At 50.3% G+C, this 18,553-nt stretch overlaps 1 protein-coding gene and 1 long non-coding RNA gene across 5 annotated transcripts in view; both read right to left on the bottom strand.

The window, feature by feature from the left end:
• Positions 1 to 419: 419 nt before the first annotated feature.
• The window catches only part of chd8 (chromodomain helicase DNA binding protein 8), a 31,041-nt gene continuing 12,907 nt past the window's right edge, over positions 420 to 18,553 (bottom strand). For 2 of the 4 annotated variants that reach the window (XM_035536068.2, XM_035536067.2), the window contains exons 23-40: positions 18,162 to 18,452; positions 17,315 to 17,535; positions 17,033 to 17,235; positions 8,312 to 8,468; positions 7,461 to 7,550; positions 7,270 to 7,373; positions 6,816 to 6,939; positions 6,628 to 6,703; positions 5,765 to 6,030; positions 5,441 to 5,673; positions 4,605 to 5,261; positions 4,148 to 4,263; positions 3,790 to 4,017; positions 3,588 to 3,683; positions 3,003 to 3,104; positions 2,764 to 2,874; positions 2,241 to 2,345; positions 420 to 1,476 (exon numbers count right to left, since the gene is read on the bottom strand). In XM_035536068.2, coding sequence (XP_035391961.1) covers positions 1,105 to 1,476; positions 2,241 to 2,345; positions 2,764 to 2,874; positions 3,003 to 3,104; positions 3,588 to 3,683; positions 3,790 to 4,017; positions 4,148 to 4,263; positions 4,605 to 5,261; positions 5,441 to 5,673; positions 5,765 to 6,030; positions 6,628 to 6,703; positions 6,816 to 6,939; positions 7,270 to 7,373; positions 7,461 to 7,550; positions 8,312 to 8,468; positions 17,033 to 17,235; positions 17,315 to 17,535; positions 18,162 to 18,452 — 3,552 coding nt within the window. In that variant the 3' untranslated portion in view covers positions 420 to 1,104. The remainder of the gene's footprint in view (positions 1,477 to 2,240; positions 2,346 to 2,763; positions 2,875 to 3,002; positions 3,105 to 3,587; positions 3,684 to 3,789; positions 4,018 to 4,147; positions 4,264 to 4,604; positions 5,262 to 5,440; positions 5,674 to 5,764; positions 6,031 to 6,627; positions 6,704 to 6,815; positions 6,940 to 7,269; positions 7,374 to 7,460; positions 7,551 to 8,311; positions 8,469 to 17,032; positions 17,236 to 17,314; positions 17,536 to 18,161; positions 18,453 to 18,553) is intronic. The other 2 variants (XM_035536069.2, XM_035536070.2) reach the window with 2 other exon arrangements.
• Positions 14,690 to 17,022, bottom strand: LOC145652692 (uncharacterized). The gene is made up of 2 exons (XR_014118951.1): positions 16,841 to 17,022; positions 14,690 to 16,730 (listed from the first exon to the last, which is right to left on the bottom strand). It is a non-coding gene; the product is annotated as an uncharacterized LOC145652692 (long non-coding RNA).

The raw sequence follows: 18,553 nt of genomic DNA, 5'->3' as shown, positions 1-18,553 counted from the left end.
CATTTGAGAACTGGTGTTTATTAATTCCACAGAGATAAAACAGTTAACGTAGGCCAGTTTTCCAGACCTTGATCAAGTCTAGTTCTGGATTAATTGCAGCGCCAATGATGAATTGCAATTGGATATTCTTGTTCGTCTCCTTAGGCATAGTCTGGGAAACTGGCTCGTTGAGTAAGTGGGGATACAACTCAACAGTACTAGACTTCACAAGCCATGGGTAAGGGGCTCAAGCTTTCTTACTGATCAATAGGTTTACTTACTCTGTTCTGGCAGGTCTGTTGGTAACAAGCACACATACCCAAGTGTTGTACCAGGCCAATTTTCTCATGTTAGTCCTTAAACACTTGTGCACAGTGTAATTTTAACCTTTAAAAAAATAAATATTTTACCCACAAAACTAAGAACCACAAGACTTCTGATTTCATGGTATATTGTTATTCATGTTTACATCACAGAGACATCTGAAGTCAATTCATCCAACAGGAGTAAACTCAATTTTTGCATCATTGCAGGCATATTATCAACTCTACATTGTACAATACACCCATAAGTCCATGTTTCAGTGTCTAACCCTAACCCAACCCCTTAAAAAAACAAAACAACAAAACAAAACAAAAAAAACACCCAGTTTATGAACGCCCAGTTCTTCACTTGAACTGGGCACAGGAGAACTGGGCAAAGGAGCGGCCACAGTTAAGAGACTGAGGTACCACCATGGCTCAACTCAGCATATAAATAAGACCCCCCCCCCCCCCTTAGCACAACGTTCCACAGGCGGTCCAGACAGAGGTTCCGCTCCGCCACATGGAGGGAATGCTGAATGACTGTCGGGCAGACATGGACGACATACACTGGAATCTGCTGGGCTTGGAGTTCGCATAACGGGACAAGTGAAGAATTGTACAGAGTACTTTTTTTTTCTTTTTTTTCTTTTTAATGATGCCCGTCCTCAAAGCTACCTAAGACAACTGAACAAAGGGTGAAGGTTTGTCCATAATTCCTCAAAAACAATTAGAAAATAATGAAGTTGGGCATGTTTAGGGAGTAAATATAATAAAAGAATGTCATGATCTCAGGGCACTATGTCAAAGGACTGAGACTTGGTCAATCTTCTGAGCTTGAGGAAGAATCAGAATTTTTAGGCGCCATTATGATATCATCCAAAATGGCCTCCCTGTCGGAGCTATCGTATCCGCCCTGCGACAAGCCGTCCCCACCGTCTATGTCAAGAGAGCCCGCCTCCATCTTCACATCATAGGTGGGCGTGAGGAAGTGGCGCGAAGAACTAAGGTCACCGGCATCCAGGTCTTCATCGTCCATCATGTAAGCGCCATCTGAAACCAGTGTTTCGCTTTCGCCTCCCCCCAGAAGGGGGTCAGACTGGGCTGAAGGATTGGAGAAGTAATGCTGGCTCTTCTTGGGGACTGAGGTGTGCGGAGACAGGAGTCTGTGAAAAAAAACTTCTGGCAGGAAACCCTGTGAAAACAAGAAGTAATTTGGCACAACTGTTTAAAAATTGAGAAATAAACCATCTAATGTGTATTTTACCACCTTATATTTGTGCATGTGTCATTTAACTAGCAGCGTCAACTTAAATCAGTTAAAGAGATGGTTGAAGAGACATGAACTAGTCACACAACACTGCACAAAATTTGTGTTTTGTTTTTTTTTTGTACTGGCTTACAAAAATTAAAATCTACTAAAATTATTGTTTATATTTAATATGCCATAATAAAATGAATGAATACATGCAATCTGCACACTACAGTTAAGAATTTGTGGAGGTCACGAGATCAGATGTGTGCTTCGATCACCATCAGCCAAGAACCGCTGGATAATCACCAGCGGTCCACGTGTGGATGAGGTAAACATGACACGCGAGCCCTCTAAAGACACCTCCATCTAGCACATCAAAAGATGTGGTGTTAACAACAAAATGACCCTTGAAAAGAAGCTGGTTACTGAGAGCCAGCTAATTACTGGTTAATCAGACACATTCCTTTGCATCTCCATTCAGAATATATGGTGGATGTTATGTTTTCCATTGCATTACATACTGCTTTATCATCTGAAATTAGCAAGAAAAATGGGTTTCCTAGGGAAAGGGCCCAGGAGTTAAAAATGCACCACCAGACCATGAACTCAGATCACAGCAGCTCAGCACTGGAGTGAGTGTGTGGCCAGTGGGGTAGAGCTGCTCCGGTTCATAGTGCCATGCAGCAAGCGTGCAGCTGACTAACCGAGTTGCGAACGGTGTCGGCCCATTCCGGTGCTACAGCATAATCAGGGTTCTCCTCCAGATACTCCTTCAAGTCTTGTAGTGCAGGTCCATATACTCCGCCATACTGAAGAAAAGGATTGACGAACACAAAATTAAGCAAGCCAGCATACTGCACTGTCTCTTGCTCGTCCCTGTTATCTGTTCGATATTCCTCTGTGCATTTCCTTTTATTTAAATAAGATGATTAGTTCCAGGATGATCTTTTTCAATCTTCACACTGGCCAGCCCTATTCTTTTATGTCTCTTGAACGAAAATGACTGTGCAGAATAAATAAGGGATTACCTTTAAAAATAATCAAACAACCAGGACAAAATGCTGGTCAGACCATATCCAGCTAAAACAACCTTTTGTCATTGTCACATTTTTTATGGACTGAATTATTCTTTTGCTGCCATATTAAAGTGCAGTAAAAAAGGGCTTGCAAATTGTTTGTTATATGAAAAGGAAACAGCATGTTTAAAGGTTATTTCTGCTTCCCAACCTTTTTGCCGGTCCTCATGTCCACGACTTTAACCCTTTCACCACCAGTGAGTGCCCCTTCCTTTTCTGTCTTCTTCTTCCTCCTCTTCCTCTTGGTCCTGTTCACCAGCAGCTGTCGAGCACCAAGGAGTTGATCAGTGAAATGAAAGGCACACTTGGTACAGTACTCGTGCAGGGGGAGGGTTTGCCAGACAATTCAATTGCTTTTCCATAATTGTGAACAAGTGCCCCCATACTCACTTCTAGCATGTCACCCTCTACCTCATAGTCTGGGTTTTCTTTGAGCCAGTTGGGCAGGTCCCTCTTGCGAGGGGCATGAAGTACTGACTCTGAATCTGCCAACTAAGAAAGCCAGCAGTGAGAGCTCCACCAAATGACTGGAAGCGAGCAATGAGATCTCCCCACCAATCACTGGAAGCGAGCAATGAGATCCCCCACCAGTGACAGAAAGCGAGCAATGAGCTCTCCCCACCAATGACAGAAAGCGAGCAATGAGCTCTCCCCACCAATGACAGAAAGCGAGCAATGAGCTCTCCCCACCAATGACAGAAAGCGAGCAATGAGCTCTCCCCACCAATGACAGAAAGCGAGCAATGAGCTCTCCCCACCAATGACAGAAAGCGAGCAATGAGCTCTCCCCACCAATGACAGAAAGCGAGCAATGAGCTCTCCCCACCAATGACAGAAAGCGAGCAATGAGCTCTCCCCACCAATGACAGAAAGCGAGCAATGAGCTCTCCACGAATAACAAGCGTCAATCACATGGCAGTGGGATTTTTTGAATAATGCAGGACTGAATGAGGTCCTGCCCACTCTTCTATGTACCTCTTGGTCTTTGTGTCTTCGATGACCACTTGCCTCCCCTGCTGCTCCGTTAGGCATTAGAGCCTGTTTAGAGAAAGTCAGCTTCAGACCCTCCTCCTATAGGACGAATTCAAGTCTTTTAGATGAAGGAAAACATTTTAAAAACGCTGAACATGTTTTAGGTCAAATGTAGCCAGCATCCAGCGCCATCTACCGTCCTCACTTTCAAGAGTTTGACGGTGAACTCCGCATCCTGCCCATCCGCGCCCTCTCCGGAGAGGGTGCTGTTGCCCCTGCGGGACACGCGGGTGTAGGCGAGATCGTGCCCGAGGTCCTGGTCATCGCAGGACAGGTTCAGCTGCGAATCCGCGACCGCACGCCGGCCCAAGGGCCAGCTGCCCGTCAGCACCAGGGTGCAGAGATTATCCATGCGGTTGATCAACACACGGTCCTGAAAAGGGGGAAGTATCCCTGTAAGTAACGCAATCCTCGGACTGTGTGCCTGGCACTTTAGTAGTGATATTTAAAAAAAAAAAAAAAAAAAGAACCCAAACTGTTTTTTGAACAATTTCAGGCTTTACCTTAGGCCAGTCTACCCGAAGGGGGTCACTGAGGGTCTCTGGTGGGGCACCGTCTTGAGAAGGTGTGAAGGAGAGGGTGCTGTTCTCTTCATCCACGTCACACATCTTCAGAGCTGCTGCAGAAGAGAACAGGAAAAACTCTGTTAATAAAGAGCTTTACCTTAACTATAGGTCACTTAATTCCTGCCTTTTTGTCCGTTGTCATGGATAACAAGCAAGTCTGAAAAAAGATCCAGTTCATTCTTTTAACTCCGAACTAGGACGTAGAAAAAAAAAAAGTATAGATACTTTTTAAAATGCGGAATTTCAGCTCCCCATCACAAACTCAACCGCAAACAGCAGTTCAGAAAGCTACTAGCCTGCTAAAACTTCACCATTTTAGGAAGACACCTGATTAAATGACAAATCTGGCATGGTATTGCTGACTAAGCTCGTTGTTAATGAAGTAACACGTCACCCTGCTCTCGCTCCACATCGCTGTCTCCACTCTCATCCGAGCTGCCAGAATGTCGGGAGGAGGTCGACGAGTCAGAGTCGGAGTCGGAGTCGGAGTCCGACTGCCGGCCGCCGTCCCCCTCCGCCCTCTTCCGGCTCTTCCCCCGGGACCCCCGGCTCTGGCTCTTCTTCCAGCCCCAGGGTGCCTGCCCACTGGCCTTGACCTCCGAGCGGGGAAGCGACACAGCCGGGCAGTCCGACTGGCACACGGCCTCCACCCCCAGCAGCCGGGCCTCATCCTGCGTCCGCTCCTCGCCCACCGCGAGCTGCTCCGGCAGAGGGCTGTGCGGCTGCAGCGGTGCGGCGGGCGCCACCTGCTGGTTCTGGAGGTAGTCGCGGCGGGCCCGGCCAAAGGAGAACTGTGGGTCGGGGAAGATGGAGTGCTCGGTGCGGCTCACGCCGTGGCGGGCAGCGCCCAGGAGCAGCTCGCGGTCGTGCTGGGGCATGCTCCACCAGCAGGGCAGGTCAGAGCTGGGTGGGGCTAGGGGGAGCCGCTCCTCCAGGGAGGGGTGTGGAAGGACCCGCTCTCGTAGCCGGCACAGCAGGCTGATTCGATACAGGGTACGAGACGCCCGCTCTTCAGTTATGGGAGCCAGAGACTGCGACAAGTCTTGGGATTCTGGGAAAAGCGCAGGGGAAACCAAACGACAGATATTCCCTTTATTGAACACAGACCGTTAAAAGACACGCGACATCGTGTTTTAAAAGGCATAAGTACGCTTTTGCGTGTCTTTGCGTCATTATCCCGTATATGGGAACACCAAGCGAACCAGGGTGGAATACGGGCGGCTTCCTCACCCTCGCCGCGGGGGGGTCGCAGGTGACACACCCTCCGGCACATGGCCACAAAGCAGCGGAAGTAGCGCGTCAGACTCTCGTCCGTTTTCTTGTCCAGCCGCGCGAAGGTGCGGAAGTGAGTCCAGTCCAGCTCGGCCTCCGCCCGGTCCAGGGCTCCCGCCTCCACCTTGATCCGCTCCACCCCGAACGTGGACACCACCCGATAGAAGTCACACTCCTCTCGCCGCGTCCACCTGAGAAACCGGAGAGCAGCGGTCACCGTAAACGGACGGGCTGGCGGCCCACGCGGGGGTGGCCGCGAGCCAATCGAACGCGAGCGCCCACCTTTGTTGCTTCTCCTGCCTGGCGATCTCCTTCAGCTTCGTGGCCTGCTCGCAGCGCCGACGCCGCCGGTCCCCTTTCTCTGCTGCCTCCATCTTCAGCTGCTCCCGACGGTAGCTGCGCTGGTACGCCGTGATCAGGCGCCGCAGCCTGGCCGTCAGGGATGAGCTTGTTGGCCAATAGCACGCCCCGACGGAGCCGGAGGCGAGCACTTCCGATGGGGTTGAGGGATCCTCCACGCAGATCTCGTCCATGTGCCGGGAATCGGCCTAAAAAAAAAAGAGAGAGAACCACTTCGGGTCATTACCTCATCGCTCTCGCCATGATGTCGGCGCGAGGCATTGAGTAGTAAACCCCCCCCCATATCCGTACATAAACAAAGGGCTAACTCTAGCTCTGCAAACGCTGACAGGATCGATAAAATTACATCTGTCAAAGCGCATTATATCTGTTTGAAAATAAGTCCAACCATTTCATTTACTACCAAAAAAAAAAAAAAAGCAAAACCTTTGCGGTAGCAGGAGCTTGAGCCACTCCGTACAATCCTAATTAAGAGGGAATTCTGAGAACCAATAACAGCTCCACCAAGCACTCGATTTTCGGTACCTGTTTCCATGCCAGAACAGCCGACATTACAGGTTTTATCCAGGATGTAATACAACTACACTTTAGGTGCCAACGAAAATATCTGACTATCAGATGCATCAACTTTGATCCTGTTTCCAACAGACCACGATCTGCATCCATTTCCATTTTAAAATCTAAATGATGTGTGAAGGCAGGATTCTGCTGAACAGTGGCAGGGGAAGCGTCTTGTGATTAGGACACCCGTCTGGCCGCACGGCGCATCTGTCTATGGTGCTTACCTCTTCATACATGTCTTTGTTGTAGCGGGTGACGGGTTTGAACTCCGGGTCCTCCGAGTACTTGTCATAATCCCCTCTGTGGAGCCAAACGCAAAACTGGTCAGACATGTACAGATTTACCTGACCACTAGCGAGGGGCTGGCCGGCTAAGGGACGGCGTTGACGCTTCGTTGCCACGTACGGCTTACCCATCTCCTAGCTCGGGGTCAGCTGAGTGCTGCTCGGCCTTTATGTCCTGGTCGTCAGGGCGACCGCATCGCTCCAGGAAACACAGGCAAGGGTCAGCACGCATGGTAGTGTACATCTCGTATCCTGACGAGATAAAAAGAGGACAGACACACGCGGAATTCTTAAACCACCACGTATACGACTAGCATTCTGCATGACTTTCCTCAGAGTCTTCCTCACATTTTACTGCCAAATTCTTTTTTTTTTTTAATAATCAATACATGGCAGACTAACTTCGATTACAGCACGCCGTCGTGGTTGCGACTGAATTTATTCTTTGGTTCAATAGCACTGTCTCTCTGTGCTTAATAAACTATCAGATCAGGTTCGTTGCCAGGTCAAAGTGTGCATGCAGGCCTGCGTAGGGGCTCCGTTAAGCTCATTAAGCAAAGAAAAGGGTAGGACTCCGCTCACCGTGTTTGAAGACGCCGATGAGTAAGCAGCGGTCTGCCTCTGCATCCCACCAGCCTGACGGGACGTCCTGCTGCTCCATCTCAGGCAGCCAGATATCCACATCCCTGCAGAACACAGACCAAGCATGTGTGGGCGTGCGTGTGATTCAATGCCTCAAAGTGGAATGCAAGTGCAGAGCTGTTGGTGCAAACCTGCCATCGGCTCCTCTCAGTACAGACTCCCCGTGATCACCGATGACTTCTTGTTTCAGGTAGTAGAGCATGCGAACTCGTAACAGGACCCTGGGGGGGGGGGGAATATAAATGTTGGGAAAAACAAAAGCAAACAAAAACAATTCTCAACACAACTATGGCCTCGGAAGTCTCCATGCAGCGCAGATCTCGCAGCGGAGCCGATTAAACCAGCTGACTGGGCTTAAAGGGAGTTCTGCCGATATACCGCTAATCACGTTCCGTAAGAAAAGCCCAATCAAGAACGTGATACTGGTGGGACCAGCACCATATGGTGAACGGCTGGAAGAAAGGTGAGGAACGTGAGCCTTACCCACCATCACCAGAAGACAAGCAAGCCTCCTGCTCCATAAACAGCAGCTGTTCTGAGGTCACTTTAAGGCTCGATTTGTTTTAAGAAACACCTTATTATATATGTATTATTTAAGACCGACAGCTTCTGTTTGATCAAACCAACTTACTGTTTTTTTTTATACATTTTGTTATATTTTTGTTTGCCACATGGGGGCGCTTGAGAAATTAAAGCTGGCTTAGGAAGTCAACAGTATTTTGAGCATACTGGTGGCCACAACACAGATTGGTTTTAGCAGGAAGTTTGCTCAGTGTTTATGGAGTACGCCTGGACAGAAATAAAATGGTTCGACATGTCCGTTACCTAAAGGCAGGGACATGTGATTCTTTTTCTCTAGCTTATGTCAATGGGTCCAAACATATCCAACCTACCTCACTGAAACAATTTGTTGAATATGCACTTTATACACTGATGTTTGTGGGACATGCAGGTGTTACACTGGTGTTCGTGGGACATGTACTTGTTGCACTGGTGTTTGAGGTGCTTGCGGTAGCTGTCGTCCAGCAGGAGCGTGTCCGGGTTGTACTTGCGGATCCACTCGGCCTTCTGCACGTCGAACGAGCTCTGAGCCTTCACTCGCTTGCCCTTTCTCCCACGAGGCACCGGAATGGACAGACCTGGGAATAGAACACAAAACCCATACAAAGATCTACATACAAATACAAAAACCTCTCGCACGCTCGCGCTCGCACACACACACGCACGCGCACGCAAACTACAAACTGCTACCCAATCCAAGGGACGGCCCTGGCCCAATTACTTTGGAATGCTCAGGCAAGAAACCTCAGGGGGCGATTTTAAATTAATCATTTGTTTGTTTGTTTTTTTTCCTAATAAAAAAACTGAATAACCCTCTGCAGTCTTCAGGCTATGCTTGGGTGGGTTTACTGCTCAACACTGCACAGCGCTAAGAAAACTCTAAAAATAATCAAGCTGTCAAACATTCAAACTATTGTCGACCATGTTCAGGTTATGCTGCCCTCGAATAATTTAAAACTATGATGATCTAATGATTTCCAATCAGTCACCTGTAGGAAAACCAGAGCACAGAAGACCTGCCCTGGATGTCTAATCTTAGAGTTCCAGATATACTCCTTACCAAACACGAGCAGAAACATCCAACACGCCATCTTGTCCAGACTTGAGTCAGAGTGAACCTCTAAACTAACTGCACTACAATGCAACCAGTGAGCACAGGAGGGGTTAACATCTAACAGAGTGGTTCAGAACACCCACCCACACCCACCTCTAACAGAGTGGTTCAGAACACCCACCCACCTCTAACAGAGTGGTTCAGAACACCCACCCACCTCTAACAGAGTGGTTCAGAACACCCACCCACCTCTAACAGAGTGGTTCAGAACACGCACACACACACGCAGCTCTAACGGAGTGGTTCAGAACACCCACACACACCCACCCACCTCTAACAGAGTGGTTCAGAACACCCACCCACCTCTAACAGAGTGGTTCAGAACACCCACCCACCTCTAACAGAGTGGTTCAGAACACCCACCCACCTCTAACAGAGTGGTTCAGAACACCCACCCACCTCTAACAGAGTGGTTCAGAACACCCACCCACCTCTAACAGAGTGGTTCAGAACACACACACACACACACCCATCCACCTCTAACAGAGTGGTTCAGAACACGCACACACCTCTAACAGAGTGGTTCGGAACACACACACCCACACACCTCTAACAGAGTGGTTCGGAACACACACACACACACACACACACACACCTCTAACAGAGTGGTTCGGAACACACACACACACACACACCTCTAACAGAGTGGTTCGGAACACACACACACACACACCTCTAACAGAGTGGTTCGGAACACACACACACACACCTCTAACAGAGTGGTTCGGAACACACACACACACACACACACACACCTCTAACAGAGTGGTTCGGAACACACACACACACCTCTAACAGAGTGGTTCGGAACACACACACACACACACACACACACACACACACACACCTCTAACAGAGTGGTTCGGAACACACACACACACACACACACACACACACACACACACACACACACACACACACACCTCTAACAGAGTGGTTCGGAACACACACACCCACACACCTAACAGAGTGGTTCGGAACACACACACCTCTAACAGAGTGGTTCGGAACACACACACACACACACACACCTCTAACAGAGTGGTTCGGAACACACACACACACCTCTAACAGAGTGGTTCGGAACACACACACACACACACACACACACACACCTCTAACAGAGTGGTTCGGAACACACACACACCTCTAACAGAGTGGTTCGGAACACACACACACACACCTCTAACAGAGTGGTTCAGAACACCCACCCACCTCTAACAGAGTGGTTCAGAACACGCACACACCCACCCACCTCTAACGGAGTGGTTCAGAACACCCACACACACCCACCCACCTCTAACGGAGTGGTTCAGAACACACACAGAGTGGTTCAGAACACACACAGAGTGGTTCAGAACACCCACCCACCTCTAACGGAGTGGTTCAGAACACCCACCCACCTCTAACAGAGTGGTTCAGAACACCCACACACACACACCCACCTCTAACAGAGTGGTTCAGAACACCCACCCACCTCTAACAGAGTGGTTCAGAACACACACAGAGTGGTTCAGAACACCCACCCACCTCTAACAGAGTGGTTCAGAACACCCACCCACCTCTAACAGAGTGGTTCAGAACACCCACCCACCTCTAACAGAGTGGTTCAGAACACCCACCCACCTCTAACAGAGTGGTTCAGAACACGCACACACACACGCAGCTCTAACGGAGTGGTTCAGAACACGCACACACAAACGCACCTCTAACGGAGTGGTTCAGAACACGCACACACACACGCACCTCTAACGGAGTGGTTCAGAACACACACACGCAGCTCTAACGGAGTGGTTCAGAACACACACACGCAGCTCTAACGGAGTGGTTCAGAACACACACACGCAGCTCTAACGGAGTGGTTCAGAACACACACACACACGCAGCTCTAACGGAGTGGTTCAGAACACACACACGCGCAGCTCTAACGGAGTGGTTCAGAACACACACACACGCGCAGCTCTAACGGAGTGGTTCAGAACACACACACACGCGCAGCTCTAACGGAGTGGTTCAGAACACACACACACGCGCAGCTCTAACGGAGTGGTTCAGAACACACACACACACACACACACAGCTCTAACGGAGTGGTTCAGAACACACACACACACACACACACACACACACACACACATACACACACACACACACCTCTAACAGAGTGGTTCAGAACACACACACACACACACACGCACCTCTAACAGAGTGGTTCAGAACACACACACATACACGCACCTCTAACAGAGTGGTTCAGAACACACACACACACGCAGCTCTAACAGAGTGGTTCGGAACACACACACGCAGCTCTAACAGAGTGGTTCGGAACACACGCACACCTAACAGAGTGGTTCGGAACACACACACACACACACACCTCTAACAGAGTGCTTCGGAACACACACACACACCTCTAACAGAGTGGTTCGGAACACACACACACACCTCTAACAGAGTGGTTCGGAACACACACACACACACCTCTAACAGAGTGGTTCGGAACACACACACACACACCTCTAACAGAGTGGTTCGGAACACACACACACACACCTCTAACAGAGTGGTTCGGAACACACACACACACACCTCTAACAGAGTGGTTCGGAACACACACACACACACACCTCTAACAGAGTGGTTCGGAACACACACACACACACCTCTAACAGAGTGGTTCGGAACACACACACACACCTCTAACAGAGTGGTTCGGAACACACACACACACACCTCTAACAGAGTGGTTCGGAACACACACACACACACCTCTAACAGAGTGGTTCGGAACACACACACACACACCTCTAACAGAGTGGTTCGGAACACACACACACACACCTCTAACAGAGTGGTTCGGAACACACACACACACACCTCTAACAGAGTGGTTCGGAACACACACACACACACCTCTAACAGAGTGGTTCGGAACACACACACACACACCTCTAACAGAGTGGTTCGGAACACACACACACACACCTCTAACAGAGTGGTTCGGAACACACACACACACACCTCTAACAGAGTGGTTCGGAACACACACACACACACCTCTAACAGAGTGGTTCGGAACACACACACACACACCTCTAACAGAGTGGTTCGGAACACACACACACACACCTCTAACAGAGTGGTTCGGAACACACACACACACACCTCTAACAGAGTGGTTCGGAACACACACACACACACCTCTAACAGAGTGGTTCGGAACACACACACACACACCTCTAACAGAGTGGTTCGGAACACACACACACACACCTCTAACAGAGTGGTTCGGAACACACACACACACACCTCTAACAGAGTGGTTCGGAACACACACACACACACACCTCTAACAGAGTGGTTCGGAACACACACACACACACCTCTAACAGAGTGGTTCGGAACACACACACACACACCTCTAACAGAGTGGTTCGGAACACACACACACACACCTCTAACAGAGTGGTTCGGAACACACACACACACCTCTAACAGAGTGGTTCGGAACACACACACACACACACCTCTAACAGAGTGGTTCGGAACACACACACACACACCTCTAACAGAGTGGTTCGGAACACACACACACACACACCTCTAACAGAGTGGTTCGGAACACACACACACACACACCTCTAACAGAGTGGTTCGGAACACACACACACACACCTCTAACAGAGTGGTTCGGAACACACACACACCCCTCTAACAGAGTGGTTCGGAACACACACACACACCCCTCTAACAGAGTGGTTCGGAACACACACACACACCCCTCTAACAGAGTGGTTCGGAACACACACACACACCCCTCTAACAGAGTGGTTCGGAACACACACACACACCCCTCTAACAGAGTGGTTCGGAACACACACACACACCCCTCTAACAGAGTGGTTCGGAACACACACACACACACCTCTAACAGAGTGGTTCGGAACACACACACACACACACCTCTAACAGAGTGGTTCGGAACACACACACACACACCTCTAACAGAGTGGTTCGGAACACACACACACCCCTCTAACAGAGTGGTTCGGAACACACACACACACACCTCTAACAGAGTGGTTCGGAACACACACACACACCCCTCTAACAGAGTGGTTCGGAACACACACACACACCCCTCTAACAGAGTGGTTCGGAACACACACACACACCCCTCTAACAGAGTGGTTCGGAACACACACACACACCCCTCTAACAGAGTGGTTCGGAACACACACACACACCCCTCTAACAGAGTGGTTCGGAACACACACACACACCCCTCTAACAGAGTGGTTCGGAACACACACACACACCCCTCTAACAGAGTGGTTCGGAACACACACACACACCCCTCTAACAGAGTGGTTCGGAACACACACACACACCCCTCTAACAGAGTGGTTCGGAACACACACACACACCCCTCTAACAGAGTGGTTCGGAACACACACACACACCCCTCTAACAGAGTGGTTCGGAACACACACACACACCCCTCTAACAGAGTGGTTCGGAACACACACACACACCCCTCTAACAGAGTGGTTCGGAACACACACACACACCCCTCTAACAGAGTGGTTCGGAACACACACACACACCCCTCTAACAGAGTGGTTCGGAACACACACACACACCCCTCTAACAGAGTGGTTCGGAACACACACACACACCCCTCTAACAGAGTGGTTCGGAACACACACACACACCCCTCTAACAGAGTGGTTCGGAACACACACACACACACCCCTCTAACAGAGTGGTTCGGAACACACACACACCCCTCTAACAGAGTGGTTCGGAACACACACACACACCTCTAACAGAGTGGTTCGGAACACACACACACACACCTCTAACAGAGTGGTTCGGAACACACACACACACACCTCTAACAGAGTGGTTCGGAACACGCACGCACCTCTAACAGAGTGGTTCGGAACACGCACACACGCACGCACCTCTAACAGAGTGGTTCGGAACACACACACACGCACGCACCTCTAACAGAGTGGTTCGGAACACACACACACGCACGCACCTCTAACAGAGTGGTTCGGAACACACACACACGCACGCACCTCTAACAGAGTGGTTCGGAACACACACACACACCCCTCTAACAGAGTGGTTCGGAACACACACACACACCCCTCTAACAGAGTGGTTCGGAACACACACACACACCCCTCTAACAGAGTGGTTCGGAACACACACACACACCCCTCTAACAGAGTGGTTCGGAACACACACACACACCCCTCTAACAGAGTGGTTCGGAACACACACACACACCCCTCTAACAGAGTGGTTCGGAACACACACACACACCCCTCTAACAGAGTGGTTCGGAACACACACACACACCCCTCTAACAGAGTGGTTCGGAACACACACACACACCCCTCTAACAGAGTGGTTCGGAACACACACACACACCCCTCTAACAGAGTGGTTCGGAACACACACACACACCCCTCTAACAGAGTGGTTCGGAACACACACACACACCCCTCTAACAGAGTGGTTCGGAACACACACGCACACCCCTCTAACAGAGTGGTTCGGAACACACACGCACGCACCTCTAACAGAGTGGTTCGGAACACACACGCACGCACCTCTAACAGAGTGGTTCGGAACACACACACCCACCCCTCTAACAGAGTGGTTCGGAACACACACACCCCTCTAACAGAGTGGTTCGGAACACACACACACGCACGCACCTCTAACAGAGTGGTTCGGAACACACACGCACGCACCTCTAACAGAGTGGTTCGGAACACACACGCACGCACCTCTAACAGAGTGGTTCGGAACACACACGCACACACCTCTAACAGAGTGGTTCGGAACACACACACACACACACCTCTAACAGAGTGGTTCGGAACACACACGCACGCACCTCTAACAGAGTGGTTCGGAACACACACGCACGCACCTCTAACAGAGTGGTTCGGAACACACACGCACGCACCTCTAACAGAGTGGTTCGGAACACACACGCACGCACCTCTAACAGAGTGGTTCGGAACACACACGCACGCACCTCTAACAGAGTGGTTCGGAACACACACGCACGCACCTCTAAGAGTGGTTCGGAACACACACGCACACACCTCTAACAGAGTGGTTCGGAACACACACACCCACGCACCTCTAACAGAGTGGTTCGGAACACACACACCCACGCACCTCTAACAGAGTGGTTCGGAACACACACACCCACACCTCTAACAGAGTGGTTCGGAACACACACACACACACCTCTAACAGAGTGGTTCGGAACACACACCTCTAACAGAGTGGTTCGGAACACACACACCCACACCTCTAACAGAGTGGTTCGGAACACACACCCACACCTCTAACAGAGTGGTTCGGAACACACACCCACACCTCTAACAGAGTGGTTCGGAACACACACACACCCCTCTAACAGAGTGGTTCGGAACACACACACACCCCTCTAACAGAGTGGTTCGGAACACACACACACCCCTCTAACAGAGTGGTTCGGAACACACACACACCCCTCTAACAGAGTGGTTCGGAACACACACACACCCCTCTAACAGAATGGTTCGGAACACACACACACCCCTCTAACAGAGTGGTTCGGAACACACACACACCCCTCTAACAGAGTGGTTCGGAACACACACACACACCCCTCTAACAGAGTGGTTCGGAACACACACACACCCCTCTAACAGAGTGGTTCGGAACACACACACACCCCTCTAACAGAGTGGTTCGGAACACACACACACCCCTCTAACAGAGTGGTTCGGAACACACACACACCCCTCTAACAGAGTGGTTCGGAACACACACACACCCCTCTAACAGAGTGGTTCGGAACACACACACACCCCTCTAACAGAGTGGTTCGGAACACACACACACCCCTCTAACAGAGTGGTTCGGAACACACACACACCCCTCTAACAGAGTGGTTCGGAACACACACACACCCCTCTAACAGAGTGGTTCGGAACACACACACACCCCTCTAACAGAGTGGTTCGGAACACACACACACCCTTCTAACAGAGTGGTTCGGAACACACACACACCCCTCTAACAGAGTGGTTCGGAACACACACACACCCCTCTAACAGAGTGGTTCGGAACACACACACACCCCTCTAACAGAGTGGTTCGGCACACACACACACCCCTCTAACAGAGTGGTTCGGAACACACACACACCCCTCTAACAGAGTGGTTCGGAACACACACACCCCTCTAACAGAGTGGTTCGGAACACACACACCCCTCTAACAGAGTGGTTCGGAACACACACACCCCTCTAACAGAGTGGTTCGGAACACACACACACACACACACACACACCTCTAACAGAGTGGTTCGGAACACACACACACACACACCTCTAACAGAGTGGTTCGGAACACACACACACACACACACCTCTAACAGAGTGGTTCCGAACACACACACACACACACACACACCTCTAACAAAGTGGTTCGGAACACACACACACACACACCTCTAACAGAGTGGTTCGGAACACACACACACACACACACCTCTAACAGAGTGGTTCCGAACACACACACACACACACACACACACCTCTAACAAAGTGGTTCGGAACACACACCCACACACCTCTAACAGAGTGGTTCGGAACACACACACACACCTCTAACAGAGTGGTTCGGAACACACACACACACACCTCTAACAGAGTGGTTCGGAACACACACACACACCTCTAACAGAGTGGTTCGGAACACACACACACACACACCTCTAGCAGAGTGGTTCAGAAAACACACACCCACACACCTCTAGCAGAGTGGTTCAGAAAACACACACCGACCCACACACCTCTAAGAGTGGTTCAGAAAACATATGCACATTCACAGGCCTACCAGAGTGGTTCAGAAAAATGAATAAAAAAAAACACACACACCCTACGAGAATGGTTCAGAACGCACGCACGCATGAGCACACACACACACACACACACACGCCTACCAGAGTGGTTCAGAAGAGTGTGAGGCTCCTGCCCGTTCTCCGGGGGAGTGATGAGCTCCCATATGAAGCTCTTGATGTTCTCGTCGCCACGGTAATGCAGCAGGCAGAAGACCAGGATGACCCTGCAGATGGTCTCCACGTCCTTCTCGCCGAGGCGACGTTTACACCGAGCGTGCGCCAGAATGTCCCTCCAGCGCCCCCAGCTGGAGAAAAGGATATTATGAATACACTACTAACAGTTTAGAAGCAAAGATGTGGATTAAGAGCATGTGGTCCGCTCACCCGTAGACCAGCAGATGTTTCTCCACTCTGAAACAGTCGGTGCGTCCGTAGCCCCCGCCGGCGTGGCGCTCCGAGCGCCGCGAGGCTCGGGCCTGCCGAGAATTATGGGGCGGGTACTCCTCATCGCTGTCCAGGTCGGAGAGTTCACCGCTCTCGCCGCGCAGGGACGAGTACTGGCGCGTCTGCTTCCTCACCCTCGGCGTGTCGATTACAAGCGTGTTCTAGACACGCAGCGGAGAGTGGGGCGGGAATAAATAAGACTTTTCCTCTGGTGTTGCTCTCAGTTTTCAACACATTAACCCCTGCGCTGTAATTACAGTAAACAGAGCTGGCATACCTAAACCTGTTCCAGAAAAATGCATGCTGTATTTTTAAACAGAAACACTCCCACGCGGGCAGGCCAGTATGGCATAAATCTACCTCGTCACACAAAAACAGCCATGAGGAAAGTGACTGGCTCGCCATACCACAGGAAGCAATAGCAGGCAGCGTGGCTGAGGCGCACACTTCAGATTTGCGTTTTTTTTTTTTAAAGGCGCAGATATGTTCTAAGATGAAAGGACACCAAACACAAGAATCCCTGACGAAAATAGATAACGCAGGCTCTACACTGCCCTCTGGTGGACTGCAGAGTTCAGCTAGTTCAAGGTTCTATTTGATATTTTAGATCTTTCATGTATTTAAAAAATTTGGACGCATTCCTTGCAACTTGCCAGCCTGCTTTTACAGATGGTGCCAATTAATTTGTACCTTTTCATTTTTAGAGACTCTCAGAGACTCCATCAGTTGACGTGCATACATGGTGGCATACTGAGACTGTAAATGTAGACGACGACGACGTGCCCACCTTCCTGTTGATGGTGTCCAAGTCTATGTCCGCTTTCTTGGCCCACTTCTGCCAGAACTCCGGGTCATCCAGGGCGATGTCTGTCCTGTTCTCCGACGCCACGAAGCTGGCCTTGGAGAAGGTGGAGCCCTTGCCCTCGCTCTCGATGGTGATGGTGGTGGCCCTCCTCTGAAGGATCTGGTCGATGTCCTCCTCACAAAAGCGGCTACCCTCATCGTTCTCGTCCATGATGGCGGCGTACGCTCCTTTCCGCAGCAGGTCCTCGATTTCCTTCTTGGAGAACTGCTGAATCTGGAGATAAACCGTTTATTGTGTTTGCCTGCTCGTCCTCAGTAACGTTACCATTTCCACACATGCTTTCACCGAGCACACAGAAGACAGGATGTGTGCGG

This window comes from Electrophorus electricus, chromosome 20 (genome assembly GCF_041902795.1).
Source record: "Electrophorus electricus isolate QZ-2024a chromosome 20, ASM4190279v1, whole genome shotgun sequence".
Taxonomy (NCBI): Eukaryota; Metazoa; Chordata; class Actinopteri; order Gymnotiformes; family Gymnotidae; genus Electrophorus; species Electrophorus electricus.
This window is presented reverse-complemented; position numbering and strand designations above follow the sequence as displayed.